At 36.1% G+C, this 20,517-nt stretch overlaps 1 protein-coding gene and 1 long non-coding RNA gene across 2 annotated transcripts in view; one reads left to right on the forward strand and one right to left on the reverse strand.

Annotated features, from left to right (window-relative positions):
- LOC114265975 (ubiquitin interaction motif-containing protein) overlaps positions 1–7,797 on the reverse strand; it is a 34,656-nt gene extending 26,859 nt beyond the window's left edge. Inside the window, exon 1 of the mRNA XM_028206855.2 lies at positions 6,987–7,797. Coding sequence (XP_028062656.1) covers positions 6,987–7,414 — 428 coding nt within the window. The 5' untranslated portion in view covers positions 7,415–7,797. The remainder of the gene's footprint in view (positions 1–6,986) is intronic.
- Positions 7,798–18,446: 10,649 nt separating this feature from the next.
- Positions 18,447–19,715, forward strand: LOC114316122 (uncharacterized). Its single transcript, XR_014363218.1, has 3 exons — positions 18,447–18,644; positions 18,729–18,801; positions 19,483–19,715. It is a non-coding gene; the product is annotated as an uncharacterized LOC114316122 (long non-coding RNA).
- The last annotated feature ends 802 nt before the right edge of the window (positions 19,716–20,517 follow it).

Genomic DNA, 20,517 nt, shown 5'->3' on the forward strand with positions numbered 1-20,517 from the left:
TCAAAATGGAAAGGTTAGGTTGTTTGCAATAGTTCCAACACCTCAACTTCTTACCAAAGTGCTGGAAGCACAAAGATTTGATCAAGAGACCGACTTTATTAAGGCACGATTAGTGTCAAGAGAGTCTTCACCGGATTGGACACTTTACCAAGACAGTAGTTCAAGATATTTAGGTAGAATTTTTGCGCGAAATATTGAACAATTGAAAGAAGTACCTAAAGAATTTCACCATTCAGTTTTTGCAGTTCATCGGGGAGGAAACAAGATGTACTAGCATCTCAAGTGACAATATTGGTGGAGTGGAATGAAGAGTGTTGCTCAATTCGTATCTAAGTGCTTAACATGTCAACAAGTGAAAGTAGAACATCAGAAGCCAGCAAGGAAACTCCAACCTTCACCAATACCTGAATGGAAATGGGAACACATAACAATGAATTTTGTAACGAGACTACCCCGATCACCTCACGGCCATGATGCCATTTGGGTTGTGCTTGATCGGTTAACTAAGACAGCACATTTCCTACCAATCGGACCAGCAGACACACTCAAATCATTAAATCGATTATTTATTCGAGGAATTATTAGGTTGCACGGAGTACCAGTCTCAATAGTGTTAGATCGTGACTCTCGTTTTACGTCACAATTTTGGCAAAGTCGGCAAAAAGCTATGGGTACAAAGTTATGTTTTAGTACAGCATTTCACCCTCAAACTGATGGTCAATCAGAAAGAACAATTCAGACTTTAGAAGACATGCATCGAGCTTGTGTGATGGATTTCAAGGGTAGTTGGGAGAGACACTTACCACTAGTCGAATTCTCTTACAACAACAGTTTTCAAGCAAGTATTGGTATGGCGCCGTATGAAGCTTTATATGGACGACCTTGTCGATCACCAATATGTTGGACGGAAGTCAGAGAAGCACCACTTTTAGGGCTAGAGCTAGTTCAAGAAACTACCAAGAAGGTGAAATTAATTAGACAAAGACTTGAGACCGCTCAGAGTAGGTAGAAAAGTTATGTAGATCAAAGGAGAAGACCTTTAACATTTCAAGTTGGAGATCACGTGTTTCTAAAAATACAACCTCGTCGAGGAGTTGTTCATTTCGGAAAGAGGAAAAAGTTGTCACCTCGCTTCATTGGGCCTTTCGAAATTTTGGATAAAGTAGGAGAGGTGGCGTACCGTTTGGCTCTACCACCTCAACTGGTTAGGGTACATAATGTTTTTCACACCTCTATGTTGCAGAAATATGAGCTGCACCTTTCTCACATCATCAACTGGGAGGAAACTAGTCTTGATGAAGATGTGACATCTGAGGAAAAGCTTGTCAAAACTCATGGCATACCCCTGGCAGACCGTTCTCTTGGGGCAGATCACGGATGCCACGGCTTGGGTATATAACTTTGGGTGTGGGCATCTTTAGTAGTTATTAAATATTTGACCGGAGATTTTCAAATTAACCGTGGCCGTAACTTAGTTGTTGATAAGAAAATTTCTTTGGTGAGATTTTGAGTGTCACCTAAACTATTAAAATTATTGAAATTATTTTAATGGTTGTTATATTATCATGCTATTAATTCCGTCATTTTCTCTTAATTGTCATGATTATTAATCTGATTAATTTCTTTTAAAAAGAATGGTAGGTTGGTTTTGTTTTCTTACTGTGTTGCAAAACTCATGGCATATATTTTTGTTGCCCTGGCGTTTTATGCCAGATTTTGACGAGGAAGGAATGGAAGCTGAAATTAGAACTGCTGCTAATATAAAACCGTGGCTAACTTGAAATCATGACTTTAGCAACATAAAATTTTACTATCTTATGTATTGGTGATTAAGGATATTATAATATTCTTTAATGTTGGATGTGGACTTTTAATTTTATATTTTTTTTGGTTAAACTTTCGACTCTGTGAGAATTTAAAATTTTCCTATTAAGATGTTAAATTTTTAATTTAATAAGTTATTTTGTATTTAAATCCTCATGATGTTCCAAAAATCTTGGGGAGTCACAGGTAGTTTATCGTTTGGCCTTGCCGCCCCAACTTTCGGGAGTTCATAACGTGTTTCATATCTGTATGCTCCGAAAATACGAGCCCGATCCTTCACACGTGTTGGATTAAACCAAATTAGAGATAGATGAGAATGCCTCATATGAAGAGAGGTCGGTTCCAATGTTAGATTCTCGAGATCAAGTCTTGAGGGGCAAGACTATCCCATTGGTTAAGGTGTTGTGGCGACACCATGGCGTTAAGGAGGCGACTTGGGAGTGTGAGGTGAAAATCCATAAGAAGCATCCGGACCTATTTGTTGATATGTAAGACTTGCATTGTAAATTTTATTCATGTTGTAATATGTGAACATTGTAAATGTTTGGGGGACAAAATTTGTAATATCGGGTGTTCGAGGACTCTGTTCTATCATTGTTACTAATGTGGTTTGAATTAATCCGATTGCTATTGATTTGTTTTAAATTTCGGGAACAAAATTTCTTAAGGGGGGAAGATTATAACGGTTCCGGTTTAGACCCAACCCATTTAATACTCTTAGATCTGAGATTCAGTACTTTTAACTGTTATTCATATCCTTTGTTGTCTTGTTAGTAGTCGAGTTGAGTTGTTGGTCGTGTTTGAAACAAGTTGGGAATTAGTTTTTCAGAAGAGTTGCTTTCTAATTTTCTGCTTGTTCGCTCAAGCGATGTTTTGGTCACTCGAGCGGTCTTTGAGATCTCTCAGTATTTTTACAAGTCTGCAAAACTTTTGGGAGTAGGGTGACCTTCGCTCGAGCGGTCCTTGCGCTCGAACAGTCTCTACTGTTTGCATGACTTCTAGAAAGGAGTCATTGTGCACTCGAGCAGTGTACTCGAGCAGTGTTTTGGTCGCTCGAGTGGTCAGCGCATATATTAATTCGGGAAAATGAGTTTTTGGATCACTTTTTCATTCCCTCTCTCTCTCTAAAACCTTCCAAACCCTAATCTCTCCACTTTCTCTTTCTAGTTCTTGCTTAAAACCTCAAATACTCCACCATCCATTGATTTCTCCACCATTGCTCTTTGGAGAAAAAAGTAGAGCTCGTCGGGGGCTTCAATCTAATTGGAGAGGATATCGTTTTTGGCTCTGTCAAAGTTTCACTCTTGTTCTCTTCCTTTTCTACTCTTTAAGGTAGGGATTTCTTCAACCTCGTGTATGATTTTTAAATTAGTTATTTGCTTCTAGAAAGTGTTTGGTGATCTGGAAATTTTAGGTTAAACCTAGGGTTTGATTTTGAAATATAAAAGAAGGGTTTTCAAATGGGTGCTTGAAAAAGGTTGTGAGAATATGTTTATGATTGAGATATGCTGAGAAGTTGGAATTTCTTTACTTAAATGTGATTTTAAGAGTAAATGAGGTTTTGTTCAAAAATTATTGATATTTAATTTTATGAAAGAAAAGGGAAAAGATATTTAGTTTTGAAAGGATGAAATGAACGTATCTGTTGATGACGAGGTGGGGTTGGATATGTAATATCGCTCTCATTTTGAAAATAATTATATTATATCTTTTGTTGGAAATTATTTGTCTGTTTTAGGCTATTGGTGAAGGATAGCTTTGATTGTTGTAAAAATTACATGAGGATTAGGTACATTGAAACTAATTACTCATGCATCTTGCATTGAGCATTCTCTCATACTTAAGCATTGAAAATGTATTATTTTAAGAAAAAGGGATGTATACCTTGGTGAATCTAGTTAGATGGTAGAGGTGTGGCTATGGCTTATATTGTTGGCCTATGGGTCCTTAGTGAAAGTCCAAAAACCCGTGCGGTTAAGTGTCGATCCTTTCGGTTAGTACCGGTAAAATGCCTTTGGTAGTGCTTGTATAGGCAGACACATACCTAGTATTTTGGATCCACTGCCCTATTTTCTGATATAAAAGGATATTTTCTCATGAATGAATATATAATATTGACATTGCATCGTTTTGAGATGAAACTGTAAAACATTTGACAAATAGCATGCATATGCATTCACCTTATGTGACTTCGTTAAGATTTATACATTTTGTTAAAATATCTCTACTGGACTTTGACTCACTCTATGTGGGAAACAACTTTCAAGTGCTAATGACATACCTCCACCAAGGACTTGGCTTGAGAGGACCTAGCTTGAGAGGACTGTAGAGCTGAAAGCTCATTTTGTTTTCTTGTTGTAATTACTTTTGTACAAGCCTTAAGCTTTTAACTGTATTAAGTTGAACTCATTTTTGTTGTACCCAAGCATTGTCTTAGAAAGATGTAGCAACTAGTGCATTAACTTATCTGTATAGCATTTTATTTCAATTCACTCATATGTAGCATATGTTATAGATTCAGGATATAGGATTTATGAATGTATACTCACATATGTCATCTTTTATACAGTAAACGAATATAAATGAAAGATTATTACTTTGCATGTTACGTTTTTTTTTAATATTCATGTTAGGTTGTCATCATTATTTTGGGAGCGACATGACACAGTGGGTACTCTATAGGCACGGGATGGGTACTCCACAGCAACTGATTTTTTTTTTTTTAAGAAGATGGAATTTGATACAAGTCTACAGCCTTATTCCTCTTTAATCATCTTTAAAAAATTTCGGTAATTTGGAACCACCAACTCAATACACTGTTATTAAGTAACTTTGTCATCTTCTACTTATTGTTGTATACTTAGTAGACAATTAGAATTATATAAAATAAAATAAAAAATTGATGTTTATAGGAATATTGAAAATTATATTGATGCTTCATTGCTACTTTCATAATATTGATGTTTATAAATTGTTATTTGAATATTTGAAAATTAGATACTTGAATGAAGCGAAAGAATTCAAAAAATTATTGTCTTAATGGTTATAGGAATAAGAGTTCATCAGGTTTAGGATTTTATTTTAGTATTGTATTGGTGTTGTTGAATGTTGATTTATTTTTGACTTTGTAATTTCTCTTTTTAGCTATTGTTTTGAACTTTGATTTGTAGGTGGGATATTTAGCTATAAATTAGAATAATAATAATAATAATAATAATAAAATAAATATATGACATACCCTGGTCCTAGTTGTACCCGTACCTTTCCTTTTTTAGATTTTAGTGTATCGGTGTACCCGTTCCGGTATCCGTACCGGCACTGGTGCTTTATGGAGTTTGGTTAACTCGTTTAATAAGATGTTATAGACGAAGAAATATGCCAAAAGATGGAGGAAAGCAAATTTCATATTTGAAGTTTCAAGTTGCAACAACTATGGTGGGATTAAACTTGTGAGTGATACAATGGGACTTTAGGAGAAGAGTGATAGAACATCAATGGCAATATAAAACAACTGAAATAAAAAATAAATCCAGTTTTATCTTTTGCCAATAAAATCATCCATGAATTTAATTCCACTCTTAGGGGATTTATGGAGAAATTTAAAGAAGAGAAAAAGGAACTCCATATAAAACTTTTTGACTCTTTAATTTACAAGAAATATTAGAGGAAATTTCAAATAACTAAAAGCTTAACCAAATGTCAACATTGACTTCTTATCTTCTTTCATTGGTTATTGATCCCTCACAAACAAAATAATAATTAAATAAATAAAGTTAGAAACTCTGCCAGTGTAGTTGTATAGCATAACCATCTCCAGCTAGCTTAAAAAAAAATTAAAAAGGGATAACTCCAATTATAATCTCTAAAAATGCCCCAATTATAGGTCGACTTGGATTCTGATAGGCATCTATCAAACTTGAAGTTAATTCTCCCTGCAAGGGACAGGAAATGGGACAAGGATCAAAATCACCTAGCCCATGCTTATATTAGCATATGATTCTTGTATCACCAAACAGGATGATGTTTAAGCAAGTTTGATTTTTCCTTTTGAGGAAGCATGTAACAATAACTTTAAACAAACCCCCTTCCCCCCCATCTCCAACAATAATAATAAAAGAAGAAAAAAATGTTGTTTCTGGAAACCAATTTCCATGGAATTAGACTACAGGAGATGACAGAAGTGAGACTTGTAGCATGCAAGAGAGTTCCAACAGGTATCACACTTTCACCTTGGTTGTAAAGGTTAACCAAGGCAAAGAATAGCTTGTTTTGAAAATTGATGCTCCAAATTTCAGTTAAAAAAACACGAAAGCAAAAAACTGAACTTCATTCATCATTCTACAATAGTTTTTTTTAATATTTTTATTGGCACCAAGGTGTCTGGATCAAAATCCAACTTAATCCTCAAGGATGCATTGGCCCTCGGTAAGGAGTTTCCCACAACTGCACCACGGTTAATTCAAGAATTTTCTCCCAGTCCAATGGCTCCCAAAGGAATTGTTAGCACCTAAAAAGTTTCAATCCCTAAACATTGGAGGGACCACGCCCTAATACCCAATGCCCGCCACCAGGCCAACCCATTGGAGTTATCATTCGATAATAGTTTGCATATAAAAGGACATAAACATCTCAATGAGAAAGTAACAGGTAACCTGAAGTGATTTCACAAGAAGTGGTACACATGAGTGGGCAAGTCTATCAAATAGAATCATGTTTAACCAACAATCATAATGCATGATGCATCTATTGTTGCTGGTATGATTTGAATCCATTCTATTTATATAGCACGCAGTTTAGAACTAGATGCATCAATGACCCCAATAAAAAATTAAATATAATGTTTGTGAGAAAAAAAATGAAATGGTTATGAGTTTGATATGGCATTTTGTTTTATTGGCTATTTTAGCCCATTTTGTGATTTTAGCCCAAAAATCTAAAAAAAAAAAAATCCTTTCCCAAACACCCCCAACATCCAGCAATTAAAACATACAAGAATTGCCCCTTAAGCAGACAATGCACCATTCGATATAAAATTCAAGACCACCGTACGATTCAAAAAAGCAAATTAAAGAAACGTAATGCATTGGCTCAGTATAGCATAACAGTTCAAATTTCAAACCAATCAAACTTTAAATGCAATTAAAAACAAGACATAAGCGTACCTAATACCCTGGTTACTCCACTGTGCAAGAATATCCCTGGTGACTGCGCTACCAAAAACCATCAAGAACAACTGGTTTGCCTCTGCCAGCGATAGTTCTTTCCCCAATTCCACATTCTTCCCCTTAGAATCACCCATACACTTCTGCCCCTCGGCTCCATCACCCAACCCCTTCTCTTCCACCGCAACAGCAACACTCTTCTCCGCCATCTGAGCCGCCGACGCAGCGCCCCTCGCGGCCACCATCCGCCTCTCCGCCGCGGCCGCCATCAGCTCCCTCTGCATCTTCCGACTCTCCTCCGGCGACCCCACCGGACCTCCGCCTCCGACGACGTTCTCCCTCGGCTTGCTCCTCTTCGGCTCCGGCGGCTCGTGCTGCATACTCATCCTCATCGCCATCCTCAAATCCTCCTCCTCTTGATCCGCCATCGAATTCCTTCTCTCTCTAGATCAGATCCAAATTACAATCCCAAATCTTTCACAAAAACCTCAAAATTAGGGTTTCGAATCGATTCTGACGCTTGCATATAAATACAAGTATATATGTATAGATCAAAATTCACAACACAAATGAAATTCGATTATATGTAAATATATATACATATACGCCCGTGATCTAGCAAGGTTTCTTGTAGAATCAACCTTAAAAGAGATCAGAAGCAACGAACTAGTGATCTGAATTCTAAACCCTAAGAAAGGAATATATATGCATACACATAAACGTACATATATATATATATATATAGATAATATAGAAATAGAAATAGAAAGAGATTGGGGTTTTAAATATTTGAATTTTTAATTTGATATCTGAGAGACGAAACAAATACTGGCGACTGATTGCCGGTCGGGAACAGCAAAACGGGGTCGTATTGGAATGACTATTCCAGTGGCTTCTGATGGAATGACTATTTTGTCCCTGGTTGTGTTTGGTGAAGGAAGTGAAGTGGTGGGATGTGAATTGGGGAAAAGTTGCGGGTGTTTTGGTAAATGAGGGATTTGGATAATTAAAAATTGAAAAACACGTGGAGGAGGAGATACTTGCCTTTGGTGGAGAGGGAAGGCTTGCTTTCTGGTGAGAGAATCTTTGTAGCGTTTGGTTTACAATTCCACACTTAAATTTGTTTTTAAATAATGATTTGAATTAAAAATTTTAACCAAATAAATTTTTAAAATTCATTTCTTTTTTTATTATTATTCATCTATTTCTTTTTCTCTCTTATCTCTCATCTTTTTTCTCACATTCTCTCATATTCCATGCATCAATTAATTAAAAAAATAAATAAATAAATTATAAATCATCTCAAAACTATTTTCAAAACTTATAACCAAATAAATTTTCTTTTTTTAAATCATAATTCAAAAAATCAAAACTCAAAACACAACTCCACATTTAAATCATAATTCTAAAACTAAATCAAACGGACTCTTTAATACTGTGGGTGGGTGTGGAGTTTTGAGTGTGAAGATAGAAATAATCGTTGTATTTGATTTTAATTTTTTAGATTCAATTTTTTAAAAATTAATTTTTTTTTAATTTTTAGTTAATATTTTTAAATTTTTAAATATTTTTTAGATTGACCTTATTTAGATATATCTAAAAAGTAAAATATTTATAAAAAATCAATAAATACATAATAATACAAAAATGTATTAAATTTTTATATGTTTAGTATTTAGTAAATTTTTTCACAAATATTATATTTTCTAAATGTATATATATTAACTATATCTAAAAATTATTGAAAATATTAAAAAAATTAATAAAAATTAAAAAATACAGAAACAAAAACTTCAACTTTCTTGAAAAATAAAACCAAACAAGCTAATATGGGAGGTGCTTTGTGTGATTTGGTGAAGCTGTCCAACTTGCTTTTATGGCATCATAATCACCGTTAAACTTTGAGTAATGATTCATCTCCCTTTTCTCCCCACTCCCTTTGACCCCCTCTCTCTCTCATTGGTCACCTTTTCTTTTTCTTTTTCTTTTTTTTCCTGCTCCACCAATCATCCCCTGCCACGTGACAAAGGGGGTGAGGGGGTGACCCCCAAAAGGGGGTCCCAAGCATTATTCTTAAACTTTTCTTTCTTGGAATATTGGTTACATTTTGATTTGACCTAATTGATGAATATTTGACAAGGATTGGTGTAAGGCTGTATCCTTAATTGGAGAAATTATTGAATAATTTTGAAACATCATGTGATTATATTTTAAATTAATTATAAATTATTTAGTTTTATCAACAAAAATAAATATTAATTCCAAATTTTACCATGTTTACCCGATAAAGCATACAAGTGGTTTTTTTTTATGTGTTTGGGCAGGTAAAAAATGAGTTATATGTTCAAGTAATTCAAACTCGTTTATATAATAAATATGTTACAATAAATTAAATATAAATTTAATAGATAATTTAATCAATCTATTTACCTTGTTGAACTCATTTTTCAATGATAGTGAGGTGGTGAGGTTGATAATTGACACCCTTAATCTTTTAAATTTTCTTTAAAATGGTATTGAAACGGATGAAACGAAAGTGTTATAAATTATAAATAATCAAATACTTATATATAGGGTTGCGTTTCTGTCATGTTGGTCATTTCAATTTGAAAAAACATTTAGACTTTGTAGACTAATTTCAAGATTGATTTTAATGATCTGAACTGTTCACTTTTTATGACCCGTTAAATAGAATATTCATATAAAAAATTAAGATAATCGGACACCGATAACTATATATTTGAATCAAATTTGTATTACAAAAAATGAAAATCTATTCTCGAAATTATATTTATTATCCATTTTTTTAAAACAAATATGATTCAACCATATAATGTTGATATCTCAACATGAGAGAACTTGAGGGGTTTATAGAGCCCACCACGGGTCCCGTTTCGATGATCTGAACCATTCATTTTGTAGGACTTACAATATATAATATCTATGAAAAAAATTAGTTCAATCTAACTAGCATAACCCTTTCATTTTATTATATTTGTCTCCAAAAAAATGGACGACAAACATATTTTTGAAACAGACCCTTCATTTTTTTATAACAAATGTGATAAAATAAAGATGTTATGATTATTGAATCACTCTAAATTTTTTCATAGATAATATACATTGTAAGCCCTACAAAATAAATGATTTGGATCATTGAAACAATACCCATTGTGAGTAAGCCTCTCAAATTCCCTCATATTAAAATCATCCAAAAGTAATATACACAAACGTCAACAATTTACTTCAAAAGTAACATAAGTTATCTAATTAGCATAATTGGAAATAAATAATAAAAATAAAAAAAAATAAAAAACTTAAACTACACATTAGTGAGATAGTTAGTTGTATATTTTAGGGCAGATTATACTAGTGATCTCTATAATTTGAGACTTGTGTCATTTTGGTTCCTAACTTTTCAATTGTGACACATTTGATCATAAATTTTGAATCTTATTCCAAATAAGGACGATTGGAGATATAATTGCTCAATTTTAAGGGCAAAGTTGTCAATTTGATAAAATATAAACTAATTTGACAAAAATAAATGTCAAAAAAATATTTTTAAATTTTAAAAATTTATTTATATTCACCAAAGATAAAATTATATAAAATTGATAAATCTTTTATACATTTATTTATTTATTTTACCAAATTAATTTTTATTATGTGTTTGAATGATAATCATGTAATGGATGGTTATTTTTATTTTCATTAAATTAGTTTCTATTTTTCTAAAAGTCAAATATGGCGACAACTTTAATATTGTTAAACCAATCCATTATATCAAAAAATCTAAAACTAAAAATATTTTACATATTAAATATATCGATTACATATTAAAAGCCTAACAACCACCCATTACATTATCATCATCCAAACACATAATAAAAATTAATTTAGTAAACTAAATAAATAAATAAATGTATAAAAGATTGATCAATTTTACATAATTTTATCTTTAGTGGATAGAAATCATTTTTAAAAATTTAAAAAAAAAAAATTTGACATTTATTTTTGTCAAATTAGTTATATTTTATCAAATTAACGACTTTGCCATTAAAATTGAACAATAGTATCTTCAATTGTTCTTATTTGGAATAAGATTTAAAATTTAAGATCAAACGTGTCACAATTGAAAAGTCAAAAACTAAAGTGACACGACTCTTAAACTATAAGGACTGTTAGTGTAATTCGTCCTATATTTTATTTTAAAATATGATAATAAGATGTATATATTTGAATAACTCTATACATACTAATAATCTTACTAAAAATATAAATGGTTAAATGTGATTGATTGTCCAAAAAAAAAAGAAAGGGATATTTACCAATAAATTCCATCCCGCAAGCAATTGCACCATTTGGTCCCAACGTTGTGTTTGTTGCTCTGATTGGTCCTATCAATGAGTGAATGTAGTCCTGTTGATCCTTTTTTCCTTGTTTGGTAATATGTATTGGTCATTTATACCCTTTTTATTCACGTGGGCTTTTTTTTTTTTTTGGTGGGTTTTGTTGTGTATATGGAAGTACAATATGCGTTCCTTCATTGTGTTAGGGTTTTTCTAGCTGATGTGACGATGTGTTGCGGTCATTGGTGTGTTTGTGGATAGACGGTGATTTGAGTTTCGCCGCCAGTAGTGCTACTGTGTTGGAGGTGTTGTTTTGTTTCGTGTGTTTTCGTGTGCGTTGTGTGTCTAGGTTAATTGCATGGTGTGCCATATAATGTTTATATTGTAATCGTTGTTCCCCATTCGTATGGGATTGGGCACATTTGTATTCAATATGTTAACAACTTTTTGGCCGTATACGTCGTTGTCCAGATGACACATTGGTGTCGTGTATTGGTGTTTTGAGTGTTCTAGGTTTGTGTTACTATGTAATTTATACGATTTTTACATTCAATATGTGTTGATACACATTGCTAATTTTGTGTGTATGTGATACACATGGCTGGGTTTTGCGTAAGGCCTTGTTCACACATATTCGTATGTTACAGTCTGGTGCGTTGCATTGATTGTAATCTAAAACCATTTTGTTACATTGTTTGCATATTGTAGGGATGGACACTGATGTTATGTTGGTTTGTTGTTACCGTGATACGAACGCCGCCATGAAGTTGCAATTTCCATTTCGATTTGATGATTTGGTTAATTCTGTCCGTAAAAATTTTGATGGTCTCACACATGCTGATGTGTGTTTATTTTTCAAGATTCCGAGATATAACAGTTTCAAATTACAAAATGATATTGATATGGAAAACATGGTATCCTTTGCACAATCTTTCTGTTTATGACATATTGACGTCGTCGTTGAAACTCGATGCACACAAAGTTCAGACGGTTTTGGTGACGCAAATTGGAAACCATCTGATGTTACATTCAGTTTGCCGAGGAAAGGATATGAGTCGGACGATGACAATTAACAAGATGATTTACTCCTCAAATTTTGTCCTCATGTTGACAAAGTTTACATGTCCGCTCCATGGGCTAATGGCTCACACATGTGGATCAAAGCATTGAGGGCGGGGCTGCTGAATTCCGTAATGTTCTTCGTAAGTATGCAGTTGAATGTGGATTCTGGTTCAAGTATCCGAAGAATGACTCCGTTCGGATTATAGCTGTGTGCACGATAAGGGAATCAAAAGGATGTATGTGGTATATACACGCAAGAGTCCTTCATGCTGATGAGTTCTTTTACATTCGTAAGTGGAAACACAGTTACGGTGTTGCCATTCAGACACCAAAAAACCCTGTAGACACCCAATTTTTGACCGTCCTCAAGACTTGGGTGTCACCGTTTGAACACTCGGTGATCATCCATGTTCGTGTTCGTCTTGAGTTCTCGGAGGTCTCGGCCACACGCCTTGCCTCAGGATTGCTCGACTCGACTGTTTTGTGCTTGGTTTTGCACCAAATACTTGTGTTTTTGTTTTAGAGGATAGAGAATGGCTTGTTGGCCACCCCCACACCTCACCGGCCATGGCTTGAGGCCACCGGCCATTATTTTGTTGCCATATATTTGGCCGGTCGGCACTATTGATGGTCGGCCGACCATTGTTTTTTCCAATTTGTCATTTTTTGCAGGCCGATCACCGTGCATCTGCTTTTGCAGATATTTTTATACCAGTTGTGCTAGCTGGCATACACTTTACACCCCCCCATACACGTGTATGGAGGGATTTCACTCTTGCTTAGCTTGTCTTGTAAGTTTTGCAAGAGTGATCCTCTATAAGAGGAGGGCTTCTCCTCCCTCCTCAGGGGTAAGAGGTTTGAATTCCAGAGGTATGGATTAGGGTTAGCCATAGTGTATCTATTCTATCTCTATATCTCAATCTCTTTGTGTATAAGTGTGTGTTTGTCCTTACTTTTGTGCACAAATACCTAGTTTTACACCTTACCTTGGTTGCTGAGGAGCCATTAGGTTGTTCTTGAAGTTTTGAGCTGGTTTTGAGCTAAGGAAAGCAGCTGGAGTGCTGTTCTTGAAGGGGTCTACAAAGGTAAGAACTTTACCTTTAAATACCTCATTTTTGCATAGTCTTTTTTCCTACCTTGCATCTGTTTTTGAGCTTAGTGTATAACATATAAAAGTCTTGTTTTTACTTGCTTAAAATAGTTGTTTAAGGTTGCTTTGAGCTTTGGGGTTGTTTGACCCCTCTTAGGCCTTGTTTGGCCCCCATTTTGTGCTATTTTGGTGAGCTCCGGGACCATCTTGTTTGGGACTCCTCACCATTGAAATCTTGAGGGATTTCAGTGGTAGGGATAGTGCTTTAAGGTCCTAAGAAGGAGAGGGCCATCCCCTCACCTTGTTGCCTTAAAAAATGGTCATTTTAGCCTCATGTGTGAGTATCTTGTTTAAGTGCATGTTGGCCATGTCTTAAGTGTTATTTGTGCTTATTTTGCCATGATTTAGCACTGTTTTTAATTGGTTTAGACACACCATACTTGCCTTGCATACTTGTCATGTAATGCCATGAATTGCCTTAACATGTGCCTAGCATTTAGACCACTATGCTTACTTGTTTTGGCTTAGCTTTGTGAAGCTTTTATGCATGTTTTAGTATGCCTAAGGTCTGTTTTTGGTTGCTCGAGTCATCCATGCTTTGCTTTGTATAGCTACCATATAATCCCTCTTTTGAGCCTTGAGTGTTGACCCCTCTAGCATGCTTTACTTGCTTTGTTTTAGTGGTTTGGAACCACTTACCATGTCATTTTAGTCCTCATGGTATGCTTGTATGCTTGCATTCGATACCCCTTTAATGCTTTGAAAGGCTTGTATCTTATGCTCCATGTTTGGACCTTTGTGCATGCTTCCATGTTTAGACCATTTAGATGCCATCTAGATGCGTCTTTGGTCTTGTTTAGACCTGCATTGGACTTGTTTTAGGCCCTCATGGCCCTTTGGGACTTGCTTCATATAGCTTTGGTTTAAGCCCCTTGGCTTGTCTTGAGTTTTGGGTATTGTTGCATGCTTGGCTTGTCTTGTTTACTTGGTTTGGCACCTCTTATAACATGATTTCAAAGCTTATTATGCATGCCATTTGTCCATGATTATCCCCTTTTAAGTATGCTTAAAGGTTGCTTCTTTGATGCCTAAGTGTTGGTCCATTTGTATGTATATTTGCACCTCATTTCCTTAGCATTTGGCCACTATTTTGGGTTTGTTTGAGAGCTGCCCAAATTGGTATAAGTCCATTGTTTGCATGTTGTTGCATGCTCACCTTGTGTGTTGTTGCATACTTGGACTATCGCATGTGTTGCATGCTTGAATCATGTTGCATTTGGCATGCAATCTCCCTTGATTAAGTTGCTTAACATGTTGCATGCCTTATATGCTTGCTTGTTTAGATTACATCTTGCATGATTGGTCATTAGCATAGTGGTCCATGTCTTGCATGCTTATTTACATAGGTTGTGTACCTAGCATACATTGTTTGCTTGCATGCTCTTATTGCACATTTAGCTAGCATGCTTAGGTTGCATTGCATTGAGCATGCATGCTTTGCCTCTTGAATTGAGTATGATAGAGGTTGAGCTTTATGTGTTAGTTAGTTTGCATGTCATTTGAAATCAAAATGCACACTTGGTTTCTTGGGCCATCACGCATTGAAATGCGCGATTGGTGGTCCGAGAATCGAATACCATCCTCTTTTGAGTCATAAACATGATAAGGGGTGTATTGGTGCACACATTTGCTTAAAATGCATTGCCATGCCTTGTTTTGCCCTCTGCTGCTGTCAAAACAGGTTTTGCAGTAAGCTTTGGCCGATCGACTACATTAAGTGCCGATCGACCAATTATGGATGGCCGATAGCTCCATAGATGGTCGATGACCACTTCCCTTTGGCCGGTGACCATTCCTCATGGCCGGTGTCATTCCCCAGTGTTCATGAGGTGTACCTTGGGAATTGTGCCATTTTCAGAGGAGCAGAGTAGGGAAAACAGAGGCAGCTTGCGCATGGCATTGGATTTCGGGGCGAAGCCAATCCGAGCACGTGTGCATCCCTCTTCCCGAGGCCTTTTAATGCTTTCCTTAGCCTGATTGATTTGTTAATTAATTAGATGGTCTGTAAATTATTTAATTAGCTTGTAGGTTAATTAAAGTGTATTATTCTTTTGGTCCCTCCGAGCGAGGGCGAATTTGTAATAAGTGTGGGTGCGTGTGTGCATGTCTTCCAACCCTCACTTCTTTCTCCCTTTTTACTTACCTGCTTTGATGGTTAATATTAGGGCATGTTTAATTTAGCATCCTTATGCTATGCATGCGTGCCTCCATTCATTTGTATTGCATGCACCGGGCTCGGCGCATCATACTAACTGCATAGTATTTCAAATCTAACTTGAATACGTGTTACTTGTTGCATTCCACATGCCACTCTTAGATTAGCCGAGCCTATTCTAGATTGCATTTTGTATGCGATGCATTAGCCATTTAACATGGACTTGGATCATACATTTGATTACTAACATGTTCATTGTTTTGGCTTGGAGTACACTGTAAGTGTTTTATGCTTTAGCATCTCGCATGAGTGTGAATGTTAAACATGATAGCATACTTACCATGAGGCTATGTGCTTATGTGTTATAACTGCCTGAATGCCTGTGGGTGAAGGTTGGGTTACTTGAGTTGGAATAATTCGTCGAAACCCGTGTTTTAGCCTACTTGCGAGTAGCAAATTTCAATCCATTTTCAAAATAAACGGATATGCGATGTTTTGTTCCAATTCAGGGAATTCAGTCTATACTTGTATGCTGTGCGCATCACGTAGTAAATCTAGGCTAATAACTGGAATAAGAACACATATGTTTTCAAAACTAGATATCATGGTTAGTAGAGGCCGATCTTTGATCGGGCGAGCGGGGGTGCTCACGAAGTGACCTTCCCCAATCGTACCCAAGTTTCCGAGCTGAGACAACTTTGGTGATGACGGACACGTGGCCTTAGGCACGAGTCAGGGTTTCCTAAATTTCCCCAAAATAAATATTTAGGTGGCGACTCTGTATCTGGCAAAGCAGTCCATGTTTGGCACTTTTTTACAAAAAACCTCTTTTCCAAAAACGATTTGCCAAACTTGGACTCTTTGATGATTCATCGGTCTTGCATTGCACTCTGCGAGATTAGATACAGGACCGTGACATTGAGTCTGAACTGTAGTGAGCCCAAATGAACAGAACGGGATTTCCCTCTCGGGACGTTCGGGGACGTCTACAAACCCGAGGGTATGGTCTGATTTAGTGTCCGATGTTATCTCTGAACGAGTACGTGACAAACCGCTCACACGACCCTCCGATGTTGTTTATGCCTTGAAGAAAGATTATGGATTAGAGATAAGCTACCGAGTAGCATGGTTGGGAGTTGAGAAAGCAAGGGGCGAGATGTTCAGTGCACATTCCATTTCGTTCAATCAGTTACGGTGGTATAGTAATTCTGTTATGGAAAACAATCCGGCCAGTTACATTAACATTGACTATGATGACCAAAATCATCAGTTTGTACGATATTTTATATCATTCAAAGCATGCATCGATGGTTTCAATTATTGTCGCCTTTTACTATTCCTGGATGGTACCTTCTTGAAGAGGAAATTCAAAGAAAACTTGCTAGCTGCTACTGCAAAGGAGGCAATCAAGGGTATGCTCATTCGTAACACACACACTGTTAATGGCATAATTTGTTTTTTTTTTTTAAACTTAATGATGTGTACGTCCTACTCATTTACTGAACCCACTATTAATTTTGCACACAGGTTTATTCCCATTGGCAATTGCAATTGTTGACTCAGAGAACACAACTAATTGGGCTTGGTTTTTGGAACACCTCGCAAACGTAGTCAAAACGGATAGGACGATCACATTTATTTCAGATCGACACACAGGGTATACTCGAATCTATTCCGATCACATTTCCATCTGCCCACCACGCGTTTTGCTTGCAACATTTGTAACGGAACTTGCAAGACAAGATGCGATACACCAACAAGATGCACCGTGTTGGCTTGTTGAGCAAATTTCATGAATACGCTTACGCACCGATCGTAACAACATTCAATTCCAGCTTAGAAAGGTTTAAGACATCGGGCCGACAAGTGGCAATGGGCTTTCTGAAAGATTTACCTCTGGCGTATTGGGCAAATGCCTACTTTCGATACACACCCGATCATGAATAGATTGCACCAAATTAATTTCGTACATTGTTCGGCTTAATGCATTTTTCCTTCATAATTAAATGAAACTATTTTTTACATTTTCACCTTTGTGTGTGTAGGGGTGACCGGTATGGCGAGATATGTTCCAATGCCTCTGAGTCATTCAACTCATGGATCTGTGAGGCACGACACCTCCCAATCACAAAGTTGGTTGATAGCATTAGAACAAAAATTATGGACCAAATGTCAAAACGCCGACGTAAGGCAGCCGCGTGGCCTAGAGTTGTTTGCCCAAAAATCGAGTTCCGATTGGTAAAAGCATAAAACAAAGGTAGCGCGTGGCTTGTAAGCCAATCAAATGAGGATGTGTATGAGGTCCATTCATACCCATCAGTACTTGTGGATGTTGGCAGGCGGACGTATTCATGCTTTCAATGGCAGATTAAACGACTTTCATGTGCACAAGCGATGGTTGCAATCTGTAACAGCGAAGGAGATTTGTATGACTTGGTTGAACCATATTACCATGTGTCCGAATGTCATTCCACATACGCTTCAAGTATAACTCCAATAGCAACTGTTTAGAAACCACCGTTCAATAGGGCTAGGCATAGGGTTATCCGAACTGCCCAAACCGCCCTACCCGAACCGAACCGCACGCGTGTGGGCGGTTTCACAAACACATTAGGGTAGGGTGCGGGTTGAATTTTCTACAAATTTCAGGTTGCGGACGGGTTGCGGGTTTGACCCGCACCCGCCCAACCCGCCCGCATTAAATTAAAAAAATTTTTCCCCCTCTTTCAAATCTAGCCATCCATCTTCTCCTTCACCTCATCTATTACAACAAACAAAACAAAAAACCCTACATTCGCCTCCCTCATTCTCTCAGTCTCATCTCAAAACTCATCACTGTCTCTTTCTCTCTCACTCTCTCATTTCGTTATTCTGCTGCCCCGATCACTCTCTCTCACTCTCTCGTTGTTCATCTCATCGCACCGCCGATCTACTCATAGGTAAACTCTCTCTCTCAATCTCTCTCTCTCTCACCCCGATCGTTGATTTTTTTTTTGTTTTATATATATATATATATATATCAGATATCATACATATCTCTCTGATCTGATCAGATCCACAGTTTGGTTTTGCATCTCTACACCGATCGACTCATAGGTAAGCCTCTCTCTCTCTCTCTCTCTCTCTCTCTCCCTGATCTCTCATCTCTGCACCGATCGAAGCTGAGTGTTTAAATCTAATTTTTTTTTGTTGGACCAACAGATCTGTTCTTTTTGTTTTGGAATCTGATCTGTTCTGTTAAATCTGTGTTGAATCTGTGTTAATCTGTGTTAAATCTGTGTTAATCAAAATCTGTGTTGAATCCGTGTTAATCTGTGTTAAAGTAGTATCCAGAACAGAATTGATAAATGCTGACTGACTAAAACTAGTCTCAGAGTTGGGCAACTTGGTAAGCAAATAAATTTTCTTTTATGATTGTGCTTCAGCTGAACACTCACTGCCCAGTTAATTTTATGAAAACAGTGTAAATATTAGATAAAAAATGTTGTAATATGAACAAAAGACATTAAACTACTTCAAGATTCTTGAGTTGTGTGTTATTTAATTCTGAAATTGAATCTGAAATTGAATGTATGTTATTTAATTCTGATCTGTATGTTATTTAATTCTGAAATTGAATCTGTGTCTGTTTACATTCAAACTGAATCTGTGTCTGTTTACATTCAAATTGAGTCTGTTTAATTGAATCTTTATATTTTTAATTTGTTTAATTTTTAATTTTTAATTTTTAAATCTGTTCATAAATCTGTTTAATTTTTAATTTTTTTTTTGAATCAGTTCATAAATCTGAGTCTTTTCACCACGAGCAAGATTCAGTTCTGTGGTCAGAAAAACTGAGACCTTGTGTTGAAGCTCTATATATTGTTTTGTTTGAAAATCATAGTCAGGTAGGTGTAGTCTATTCTTGGTATTAAACTCTTCCACAATTTTTAGTAGTTGAAATAAATGCACAAGATGTGTTGGATAGATTTGGTATGCCTATTTGATTTTCATTGTATTCTTTAGCTGCTAGGTCCAGTCGTGGTTTCCATTCTTCAAGAGGCAATGAATGGTTGCCCGACTTCAGTCACTGAAATCACTCCAGGATTACTTCTCAAAGATGCTACTTATGGTGCTGCTGCCTATGTTTATTACGAGCTGTCAAATTATTTGAGCTTCAAAGAATGGTGTGTGCTTTTCTGTGTTTCCGTATCCGGTTCTTATGCATTTGTTTGTCTAATGCAACTCGGTAATTACCTATTGCTTAGCATTTAAATGGTTATGACTTGCAAGAACAACTTGTAATTGGCAAATTTATTTATTTTTATTTTTGGTTATTTAAGCTGCATATGCTCTATTTTCCACAATTCTCAAACAACTTTAAATTAGGGGCATCACCTAGGATTTTGTTTTCATGGTTTTAAGTGTAAATTATCTACATCCTTTGCATCTGTTGGAAACTATATTCATATTTATTGTGCCTCAAACATGTCTGAGTGTTAAAATATTGTCAATTCTCTATTGAGCCAGAGTTTTCTAATTTTACATGACACAAACATTGACTTTGGAATCACCTTACTTCAATCCTATTTGAATTAAAAGGACACCATGGGGGTGTCACTCCTGGACATGAACAAAATTAAAATAGGGGAGGTAATTACAAAAATACAAAACTTTATCTTTTTAGAAAAAAAGGGTTTAAAAATAATTTTTGAAAAAAAGTTCAATCTGCAAACCGCCCGCAACCGCCCGCACATCCGCGAACCCTATCCTCACCAACCGCAAACCGCATTGCGGGCGGTCGCGGGTTGACTTTTTCCCAAACCGCATTGA

This window comes from Camellia sinensis, chromosome 3 (genome assembly GCF_055761805.1).
Source record: "Camellia sinensis isolate YWXY chromosome 3, ASM5576180v1, whole genome shotgun sequence".
Classification (NCBI taxonomy): domain Eukaryota; kingdom Viridiplantae; phylum Streptophyta; class Magnoliopsida; order Ericales; family Theaceae; genus Camellia; species Camellia sinensis.